Genomic DNA, 12,227 nt, shown 5'->3' with positions numbered 1-12,227 from the left:
CTTTAGTTTATTGGCCTCCACCTACTTGAGTATTTAGCCAGATCGTCGTCGGGGAATAAAGGAATAATATTTTTATTCTAATGACATTTATCGTATGTCATTGTAATAAAATATACCAATTTGTTGACATTGCAGTTTGATACAGTTTTTGAAGAAAAGGAAAGAAGGTTTACTATTGAAAATAAAACCATTTTGTAAAAGTTCAAATTTTCTATAAATAGTTCAAACGATCAAAAACATTTGTTACGTCACATAACTGTTATTTTTACTGACGTTTATAATGTCTCATTTAAAATTATATATACAATTGGTGTAGAATGTAAACATACAACCCGTGACGTCACGACGAGTTTTGGGGGTGGCTGGTATAAGTTGAATTTTTAGTCGTCTTTAGGGGTCAAACGAAAGACAAACAAACCTTTTTTATTTTTGATACAGGTTCTAAATTATGTTCTGTTGTGATTTATACCATTTTTTTCAAATTTAAAATTTTATGCAAGTTCCCTATTGCCTTCTACAGTCACTACACTCAATTTTTTGTGACATCCTCCTATTTTATCCCATCCCCTTCAAATTTTTTCTGATACCCTGCATTTTTTTCTGATTCACTAAATTTTTTAGGACACCCTCTAATTTTATCTGATACCCTCCATTTCTTTTTTTCTCCAGACTCTTTTTTTATATTTCCATTTTTTATTTTTTATAACTCGAGAATGACTGGATTTGATTTGGCTACTTTTGATTTTGAAATATTTGTAGAAGTCTACGGAAGAACATCTTTACAATATCCCATCAGATACTAATTTTATTAGTTGTATACGCTATGAGCTCGTAGGTAGAGGGGATAATTAAATATTCGAGAGCGCCAGTAGTGACAAGTTTGTAAGCTTTTACTGGAAATTTGACATAAATGTCAAAGTGACTAATTTAAAACATTGAAATTAAAAACATTAATAGGAAATAATACACAATTAGCGTCTCTTTGCAAAGACAATGACGTCGACTTTGCAAAGTAACAAGACACTTACTCAACACACACACTACACATTACACCTGAGTTAGTGATAAGTATACAATTACGTGGCTAAAGGTTCTAGTTCTAAACCAAGGCCAGAATCAGAGAGACAAAAAAAAAGGAAATAATATTAGTTTGTCAAAGCTGTGGTGTATATTTTTACCTATTTTTACGTTTTAAATACTGAATTTAAGTTTTTTTAATATTTCGTAATATGTAATTATAAATTAATCTAAGCGCCATCTACACGATAATTATGAAAGTATCCGAAGTAAGAAATTAATATTTCATTAATAGAACGTTAAAATAATTAACAAAATCTTTAAAAAATCGATTACAATTTAATTACTTTTTTGCGTTCTAAATATTAAGCGATAACAATTAAATAATAAATTTAAAAATTACCGGTGTAAGTTGCATTAGTAATCCGCCAGGAGCGACACCAGCGAAGCTCAGAGCGTATTAGGCAATCCAAACCACGTGACCTCTGGTTGGCACACAAACTAACGAAGAGGTTATGTTTGTATCTATTTTTCAATGATTTTTCATTGTTTATCGTCGTATTTTGTCTATTTTCAATTCATTTGGATTTCGTTTCCTGTTTTTGTGAACTTTATAAACTTTACCACAATGCAAACTGATTATTTAAGGAAATTATTATTGGAAACTCCAGATGTTGCGAGAAAGGTAGGCGAAACAATGTTTATTTACTGTTCATTTTGCCCCGATATTTATCAATAATGATGAATTTTGCAAGCAATAACATTATTTCTTTTATTGTTTTAGATATTTATTGAAGCTGAAAATAATTGGGGATTTAGATCCATACGGAATTCAGTCAGAATTGGATTTTACAGTAAAGTGCAGTCCATCAAGTTACTATTATAGATATTTATACAGATCTGGTGGAGTCTCACAGTTGCTACTCTAAGCAGCAGATGAAAGCATACAAAAGCCTTCAGGCACATAAATATTTTACAGCTGGATTTGTTTTGAATGGAGTAAAAATTGTTAATGATTTCCTGATTTCCATATTATTGTTGGAAAGGTATGCCTTTATTTTATTTATTCACCATTAAGAAATATATGGATAACAGTATTAGTGTCTTTTGGATAAATTGGTTCTAAATATTAGATTTATTTACGTTTATATATCTGTATGAAACCAGACATATCGTTGTCCTAATATGTAAACTGCGAACTCCATAATTCTCTGAAAATGATTTATTACTGCCATCGATTTGAATTACTGTCATGATTGTTCTAAAATTATATTATATGAATGTCTGATTTTAAATAAAATATTCTCAATCATTGTAAAGAACGCAAATACTCTAATAAAAATAAATTTTTGTAGTTGAAGAATTTCCAAAAAAAATAAAATATTTTTTTTAGGTGAAGCATTTCCAAAAAGCTAATGCTAAACGACTAAATGCTTGGGTGGGGTGATAGCCAGTTCTGATGACATAGCAAATGCACATTGTATGCGTATGGCTGGTAATAGTGAAGTCTGCAGCAATCCTATTTTTAGCTGAGTATGCCCAGAGCAAGACAGACGAAGAAGAACCCAATGCATGTACATATGTTACAGCTACATGGTTTGGAGATAGCAACATATGCATTCTCTGATGAAAAACTAATGAGTTTTGAAACTGTTCGGTCAGAGTGCTTGTTGCGCTCACTAAACGAACTGAAATATAAGATGGCTTTGGCATTGTGTTGCAGCGATATGAAAATGGTTATTCATTTTTAATTATAATGTACTTCTTCATCATGAGTAATTATGTATTGGTCTTTTAGATGTGTATTTATTTTTGTAATTAGTATCAACTTGTAATGATAATATACATTTATTGTTTAAGGTACGACTATGTTTTGACTCTAAAATAAATGTTTTAAAAATCGAATCCTGCCTCTTTCTGTTAGTAACTACCCATGGATATCACAAATTGTGCTTACTGATAGGTTTGTTCGTAGAACGATCAGCAACTCTTGCCAACCATCAGACACATGCGCATTCGTAGTCTATGAATGCTAACTATTAACTGCACAACACTAACTGTTAACTGCTCATGCATCTGATGGTTGACAGCAGTTGCTAATCGTTTGTGTCATACTACGAACAAACCTATTAGGTCTGGATCCTGTGTACCAAAAAAATTGATTAATAGCAAGCTGAAAATTTGTTAATAGCTTAACGGTGTCCAGTTGGACAAACTTTGATGTATTGTGACACTGGAACAGGGGTAGTTTTAATTGTGAAACAGTTTGGAAACTCAGATTTGGAACATCAGATTACAAAAACATCCCATATATTTTGTCGGACAGAACATCCAATTGATCTGTTACCCTTTCATTAAATTGTCATGCAAAAATCAGACTGCTATTACTAACCAACATGATTCCTGTAGTTTGACATGGTCTTCGTGTTCTACTCATTAAAATGCCCAGTTGATGATTTTTTCACCAATCTGGTTTTTGCATGAGGGTTTTATTGAATTGGTAGCAAATCAATTGGAAGTTTTATCTGACAAATTACATAAACATTTTCGTAGTTTGACGTTCCAAATTTTTAACCTGTTCCACAGTTAAAACTTCTAGTGTTCCCATACATCAAAGTTTGTCGGACTAGACACTGTTAAGCTATTAATAAATTTTCAGCTTGCTATTAATCAACTTTTTTTGGTACGCGGGATCCAGGTCTATATGGAATAAATAAATAACAAAACAAATTCCCTGTCAAAACTGCATTTATTTTGAATAGAATGAAAAACAAAATAATATTGTTTTAACAAAATAGGGGATAAATGTTAAAATTTAGTATTAATAAAGTTTGTCACATTAGCCTAATATTAATGTCACTAGTTACGTTAGTGTCACATATAAATAATTGTAATAATATTAATAAAAACCATAATTCCTAGCATGAGTGCGTCCTGTTTTTTGATAATTTAGTTAGGCGAGGAAACATAAATGAGTTTCTAATAGGGCTTTTCATCGATTGTCATTTGTTTCGAGCTTCTGTTAGATGTTGTATAATTCGTGTATAATATTACTATACACGGATTATAGGACATATGACAGAAGCTCAAAACAAATGACTGTGAATGAAAAGCCCTATAGAGGGAAGACGAAAAAAATTAACATTATCCGATCAGCTTGACTTTCACAGTTCACTACTATACAAGTTACAGGCATGTTTTCAGCACTTAAAATCACCAAAAACGAAAAGTTTATAAAATAATCAATCTAATGAATGTCTTTAAATACTATATTAAGCTCAAAATCACGATAAAAAACAAATTAAAATTAACATTATTCTGATCAGTTGACTTCCACAGTTCACTACTATACAAGTCACAGGCATGTTGTCAGCACTCAAAATCACCAAAAACGTAAAGTTTATAAAATAATTAATCCAATGAATGTCTTTAAATACTATGTATATTAAGCTCAAAATCACGACAAAAAACAAATTGAAATTAACATTATTCTGATCAGTTGGACTTCCACAGTTCACTACTATACAGGTCACAGGCATGTTGTCAGCACTCAAAATCACCAAAAACGTAAAGTTTATAAAATAATTAATCCAATGAATGTCTTTAAATACTATATTAAGCTCAAAATCACGACAAAAAACAAATTAAAATTAACATTATCCCGATCAGTTGGACTTCCGCAGTTCACTACTATACAAGTCACAGGCATGTTGTCAGCACTCAAAATCACCAAAAACGTAAAGTTTATAAACTAATTAATCTAATGAATGTCTTTTAATACTAAATTAGCTAAAAAATCACGACGAAAAACAAATACGAAAAATCCAAAATTACATTGAGTTTAGGTTAAAAACGGTTTTGTGTGCCAACCAAAGATCACGTGATTTAACTTTGACAGGTCGATGGATTCCCTAATAGGAAGTGTGTAAAAAATGTGCTCCTTGCTCAAGAATATTTTTATTTTTGATAATATCGAAAATTATTATACAGAAAATATGTTTATAATCAAAAATAATTTTGAAACAATGTTCACTTACAATAATAAAAACTATTTTTTAACATTTTTTCTGCGATAAAGTTGAAAATTCAAACAAACTAAGTAACTCAATCCAGCAGTACAGAAAACAACAATAAATATCGTTCTCATACCACTAGATTAACGACAGATGGAAACTCTCTGATTACTACCTCCGCGACTTTCAAAATAAGTCATACGGGTGCCGAGAGGAACATTAAGATGAGGGAATTTTAAATAATTCACGTCCTACTGTGAAAAAATGTTTGAGAAATTGAAAATGTTTATACATTTTTGAAAATTCACGTTGGTGCGTTAATGCAATACATTTTAATAATTATAAATTTAATGAAACAATTCTAAATACCATTAGTCGAGGAAATGAAGCATTTTGGCTCGCAATTTTTTCGTCCAGCATGGATTTACTTGAAATTTTCACAGAAGGTAGGGAATAGTCCAAGGATCATTTCCTATATCATGCCGCTGTACGCTAACACCTTGGGGGTGGTTGCCACCCCATCTCGGGGGCGGGAATTTTTTATTACATTTTAACTATGTAAGTCGATGTAAAAAGTAATTCTACGAAAAAAATGTTTTTTACATTTTCTTCGTAAAACTAATATTTTTCGAGTTATTCGCGCTTGAAAATAACAGTTTTTCGATGAAAAAATCGACTTTTTTAGAGGGTTTTTTGAGAACACCTCGAAAAATATGCATTTAATAAAAAAAACTGTAGATATCAAAATTGTATCTTTTAGTAACATAAACCAAATTCTTTTTCTGTAATATCCTTAAGACCAATATAAACCGAGATACGGCATGTGAAAAGTTAGCTTTTTTCTTCAAATGCATAATTTGAAATATTCAAAGCCAAATAACGGAAAAACTTTGCATTTTTCTAGGAAAACTTAAATAATCTTTTTTTAAGCATATAGTTAGCCCTTTCAAAAAATAATAATAAAAAGTTTCTAGCCTGAAAATTAAACGACTTATGATCAAAGAAAGGTCGGTACCTGCTTTTCTCTATGAAAAAATTTGTGAAAACAACCCCCTAACTACCCTCCTAATTAAAAATTGGTCTTCGCCTTTCTGTAATTCCTTTTATATTTGTATTATCAATACACCCAAAAAATTGACCTATTTAAAAACTCTAATTTTAGAAAAATTGGAGTTGAAAGAAAAATGAATTTTTTCGAAATTCCCATTTTTTTACCTTTTATTCCAAAATATCCCCGAAAATACTGGAGATATGAAAAAAATGATAGACTACTAAATTGTAGCCTTTTAATACCTAAAATTGTCTTGTGCATAGATTTTCACTACAGTGAACGGTTAGCGAGATATAGCTGTTTAAAACCTCTATTTACGAGCAAACACCCCCTTATTCGAGACCTTTAAACCCACCCTAATTAAAAACTAAGGGATCTTACGGAATTTAGTGTACATAGTCTTATAACTCTTCAAAAATCCTACAAAGTCATTTTTGAAAAAACATTTTATCACCAAAAATAAAGGAGCTATGTTTATAAAACGAATTTCTTTTTCGAAAAATTCGGATAGTCCGCTTATGGATAATTTTCAATGTACGTATAATACCACAGAACCGGTTCGTATACTGAAAGATGACTAAAAAATTGTTTGTATTTATATTTATACATATTTATAAATTCGTATTTTTGTATAAATAAATGATTTTGTAATTCTTAAATTCTACTTTTTTTCTGTATAGATCTATTAAAATATCTACTTATAAAAACTGTAATGTTATTAAGGGTGGTTTTTAAGTGTTGAAATATTATGATATTATATTCTAAAGTATAAAACAATCATTATTTAACCAATCAAAACCAAATTTTACCCATATTAAAGTTTACAATGTTTTTATATAATTTTTGAAAATAAGGGGTAGTTTACACCCCTAAATATAATCAACGCCTTTAAGCATGATATAGAATATGAAGTACAGGGTGAGATGATCCTAATCCCAAATTTTTATGTAAATCGATGCAAGCCGAAATTATTCTTTTAGGATAAGTAAATTTTTTATATATAGCTCCAACAAGGGTGGTTTTAAGGGTTGAAATATTATGATAGTATATCTTAAAGCATAAAACAATCATTATGTAAATAATAAGAACCAAATGTTGACAATATTAAAGTTTGAAATGTTATTTTATAATTTTTTACAATTAGGGGTAGTTTTCACCCTTAAAAAACCAAAAGCGTACAACAGCTCAATATAGAAAATGAACTAGAGGGTGAAATGAGCCTAATCCCAAATTTTTGTACAAATCGATGCTGGACGAAAAAATTGCGAGGTTTTGCCATTTTTTCAGCTTCATTTCCTCGACTACATATTTAGATTAAACAAGGTACCAAAAGCATGGATTTCACTGGAAACGTAAAAAAGTAAATAGATTTGAAGTTAGCCGCAGTTTTAGTGACGTAAACCGAAAGGATTATAATATAACTGTGTGTATCTGACAATAACATTGTTGTTTTTGATATTATCTTTACAATTCCATTACATTTCCTCACCTTTTAAACCTTTCTTGAACTTCTACAAATGTTTTGAAATCGAAATTAGCTAATTCGATTCAGTCATTCTGGAGCTGTTATAAAAAAGATATAACAAAATAAAATGACGTTTATTAAACATCACCTTATTGAATTTAAGAAATGTTAAAGTTAGTAAATTAGAAATATGTACTTACGAACTATTCCTTTTACTTTGTGATCTGTTTTTCTTCCAATATCTAAAATTTGTTCCCTGATATTAGATTCGGCCGCTAATGGCATTTGTGGAAGGTCGTACTTCTTCTGTGCCTCTTTTAAGTCTATTAGTACCTGATCGGAGATATTGGGTAAAGTAGATTGCAGTTCACTGAAAAAAGTAAAAAATGTTTAATTTCAGGTTCCTAAAGCTCTATTAACTATTTTCTAATTGTTTTTGTTTATAATAAGATTCCATAATGACAGTCAGTTCGCAAGAGTTATAATATACTGTTTATGAAATATATCTTCTAATATTCAGCGCTTATCCTTCTTCTTCATTATAAGCAATTCTGCTTGTTCATTGGCGGATTGATACATCTATGGAAGGTTCATCTCTATCTTTTGCGCAGTCGGTCAATACTTCTTCTGCCGATTGGTGATTTATCTGTTGCTATTTTGATCACACGTGTCTTCTCGATTCTGCTTATGTGGTTATTTCATTATTTTTTTCTATTTAGTGTCCATTCGTTTACACATTGTACATTACATTGTCTTCTAATATCTTCACTTCTCTTTCGATCTCTCAGTGTATTTCCTGTAATTCTTCTGAGTACTCTCATCTCTGCCGTTTCCAGTAGTCTTTGTGTTGTGGCTGTATCGGGTCTTCTTTCTGATGCATATGCCATTATTGTCTTAACTGGCTTTATAAATTCTTGACTTCATTTCAGTGTTAATATGTCGGTTTCGCCATTTAGTATTATTAAGACATCTTGCCAGTCTATTTTCAGAAAAAAACGGTTAAAAATCAAAAGTATGCATTACACTTAAATACAAAAATATAAGTAAAGTTAACATTTCACAGACTACTGAGATACAGTTGAGTCCGCGAGTCTTTACCCGTGCGTCATCATTTAAAACATAAGAAATAAGTCGCAAAATCTATTTCACGCAACAACAATTGACAGAAAGTGGCTACTGTTCCGTTTACGGGTTTTATTATAAAATTTGACGTTATCAAATATATAGAATGTCAAAATGTAAGTTTTGCTTCAAAATTTTTGTGCAGAATTACAGCTAAATTTGAAGTAGCTTAATAAATTCTTTTATTATTATTGATTAATAAATAAATAAACAATTTATAAAAAAATTCAATAACATATTTTATTTTTGTTGTGTGTGTGTGTGTGTGTGTGTGTGTGTGTGAAAAAATGGCTTGGATGCGAGTCCGTTAGCCACAGATTTTTATTTTATTTTTACCTCAATTTATTAGTTTTGTTATATTTATACGTATTTCACTTAAATGATTATATTTGTTTCTTTCAAGTAGTTTATGAGTAATTTAAATATTTCCATTTTATGACAACTTAGTAGATATTCTATACTAATTGGAAAATGAACTTGTGTTTGTCGTAAATTGTAATATAATTGATTTATATATCTCTCGTTAATTTTGCATTCCAAGAAAATATGGTTTAAATCTCTAATCGAAACATTATCACAAAAACATACTGATGAATTAATTATTCCTAATTTGTGCAGATGTGCCTCATATTTCCCGTGTCGAGTTTTTAATCTGACGATAGTAGAAATATGTTGCTTTGGCAGGTTATATTTAAATATGTATTCAGGTGGCGGAGTAAATGATGTAAAGAAAAATATAAATTTTTTGACATGCTTGTAATATTTTTCCATTCTTTTTTCCATATTTTATTTATTCTAACTTTGACGTCATTTATTGCATCTGTCGATAAGATGTGAGTTAGTATCTCACCTTTTTTTATTGCATCTTTGGCCAACTCATCCACTTTCTCATTACCCAGTATACCTGCATGCCCTTTTGCCCATATAAATACTACTTCCACTTTAGACAAATTATTTTTTATATTACATAAAATTTTTGATTTGTATGAACTAAAATCAGTATTTTCAATTGCATATATTGCAGATCTGGAGTCTGTTATTATCACAGCTTTTTTTATTTTTGTTATTTTATTCACTTTGACGGAAATCTAAACACAATCATTTCTTTACTGCGTGTGAATGACGTTAGCTTTGTATGTTTTAAATATTAATTGCCAAAATATAATTATTTACCTTAAAATTTCAAAGAACAATATAAAATTAGTGAAAACAAGTGTTTGTGTAATTTAAAGAAACTTCAAAACGCAAAAATTCGACAAAGACCGCAAAAAATTCAACTGACTGACAGCCACAAAAGTAAACAAAGCAGAAACGTATCTCTTTTCAATGCACTGAATCTCGATGGTTCATAAAAATAACATGTGTTTTTACTTAATAACAAACGGCAACTGGTTTGTCATGAGTTTCATGCGTGGAAGAGAATGATGCTAGATAAACAGTACGTGTTTTATCTCGTCAGGTATTAATAACGCACGGGCAAAGAATCGCGGACTCAACTGTACTTAATTTCCTTTAAATTTCCATACAATGGTATTTATACAATACTTAACGAAGAAAAAAAAATCGGTTAAGAAATAAAATGCGGTCCGAGTTCTGAATTGTTTTCAAAACTCGAATCAGTTACTTTAACTGTACTATATAGATCATCATTGGCTCTATAACCCATGATGGGTCTTGGCCTATTCCAGAATCAGCTTCCATTCTTTCCTATCCTTTGCCTTGGTTTTCCAATTTCGCACTCGCTAACATTCGCAAGTCCTCTTCCACATGGTCCTTAAATCGTGCTTTGGGCCTGCCTCTTCTCCTCACTCAAACCGGTCTCTAACTATAAATGTGTTTCGACGGTTCCACCTCATTCATTGTGGCCTAGCCACCGTAGCCTGTTTATTTTGATAGATCTAGCAATACTAGGCTCACTATAAACGAGGTAAGACTCAAAATTATAGCGTCTTCGCCATAATCCGTTTTCCTGCACGCCTTTATAGATATGTCTGAGAATTTTACGTTCAAAACAGCCTAACCGTAATAGCCCAATCACAAAACAATCTGACCCAAAAAAAAATAAAGGAAGGATGAAAATTTGGGAATAGGTAGTTGAAGTTGTCTATTATTATATAAGAAAAAGTTTACAATTCTACATCCCCTCAATTTTACAAAAATGGAGGGGAGTACTCCCTGTCGAAGGTGAAAGATATACACTCAAAATAAGACCGGAATTAGATAAAATGACTAATTCTAAACAAGTTTTGTTCTACAGAGTTTTTTCGCTTAGTCAATACTTTTAGAGTTATTTGCGAGTAAATATGTTCATTTTTAACAAAAAAAAAACATGTTTTTGGACGGTTTTTCGGATATAACTCAAAAAGTAAGTATTTAATCGAAAAAAATATTAGAAAAAATATAGCTTATAAAAATTAAAAAAAAAATGGTGTATGCATGAGGTCTGTAGAAGCAGAGTTGTAGCTAATGAAAAGTAGGTTCTTCGTCAAATTCCAAATCGAATATTTCAATGTGAAATAACCCAAAAACGGAGCACTTTTCGGGAAAAATTCATTTTAACTTTTTTAAAGTGTTTAAAAAAAGGTTTATTTTTGTTTTCTTAAAAAAACTTCTAACATTAAAAGTAAGTGAGTTACGCTCAAAATATTGTTGGTCCCTTTTATATTTTGGTAAAAAAAATCGCCAAGCCCTAATTAGCATCACAAATAAATTTTATCATTATCACTTGACAAGTTACTTTGCTTATGTATTATGTATATGATCTGTAAGTTTCATCCGTTCAAAGTGCTTATTTTTGAAAAAGCTGTAGTTAAAATGGCTTGCACGAGTAACTAATCACGAGTTTAGGCAAATTTTTAACAGCCATAGCATAACCAATTTTTGTCTAACAAGAAAACAAAAAATCAAAAATATCCAGAAAAGCAAAACGAACATTTTATTACTCTTTTAGATTTTTGGTATTACTAATAATTTTAAGTTAATTCCATAAAAAATTCCATTTTTTGCAAAATAAAAAAAATGTTTTATTTTAAACCCAATTTTTTTTTCAAAAATAAGCACTTTGAACGAATGAAACTTATAGATAATATAAACAATACATAAGTAAAGTAACTTGTGAAGCGGTAATGATTACTTTTATTTGGGAAGCTAATTAGGGGGTGATTTTCGCGATTTTTTTAGCAAAGAATAAAAAAGACCAGCAATATTTTGAGCGTAACTCACTTACTTTTAATGTCAGAAGTTTTTTTTAAAACAATAAGAAACCTTTTTTAAACACTTTAAAAAAGTTGTAATGAATTTTTCCCGAAAAGAGCTCCGTTTTTGGGTTATTTCAAATTGAAATATTCGATTTGGAATTTGAAGACGAAGAAGAACCTACTTTTCATTAGCTACAACTCTGCTTCTACTGGGTCTACAGACCTGATGCGTACACCATTTTTTTTCAGTTTTTTATAAGCTATATTTTTGCTAAGAATAAATTTTTTCGCTAAAATTCTTACTTTTTGAGTTATCTGCGAAAAACCGTCCAAAAAAAATGTTTCTTTTTGTTAAAAATGAA

The 12,227-nt window shown here is 30.2% G+C and overlaps 1 protein-coding gene and 1 long non-coding RNA gene across 2 annotated transcripts in view; one reads left to right on the top strand and one right to left on the bottom strand.

The window, feature by feature from the left end:
- The window catches only part of LOC114331544 (T-complex protein 11-like protein 1), a 28,201-nt gene that overhangs the window by 2,902 nt on the left and 13,072 nt on the right, over positions 1–12,227 (bottom strand). The window contains exon 9 of the mRNA XM_028281141.2: positions 7,747–7,916. Coding sequence (XP_028136942.1) covers positions 7,747–7,916 — 170 coding nt within the window. The remainder of the gene's footprint in view (positions 1–7,746; positions 7,917–12,227) is intronic.
- LOC126886844 (uncharacterized) lies at positions 1,484–2,922 on the top strand. Its single transcript, XR_007698785.1, has 3 exons — positions 1,484–1,702; positions 1,802–2,063; positions 2,411–2,922. It is a non-coding gene; the product is annotated as an uncharacterized LOC126886844 (long non-coding RNA).

Source organism: Diabrotica virgifera, chromosome 6, assembly GCF_917563875.1.
Source record: "Diabrotica virgifera virgifera chromosome 6, PGI_DIABVI_V3a".
Lineage (NCBI taxonomy): Eukaryota > Metazoa > Arthropoda > Insecta > Coleoptera > Chrysomelidae > Diabrotica > Diabrotica virgifera.
The sequence above is the reverse complement of the archived record's forward strand: the minus strand, read 5'-3'. Positions and strand labels throughout refer to the sequence as shown.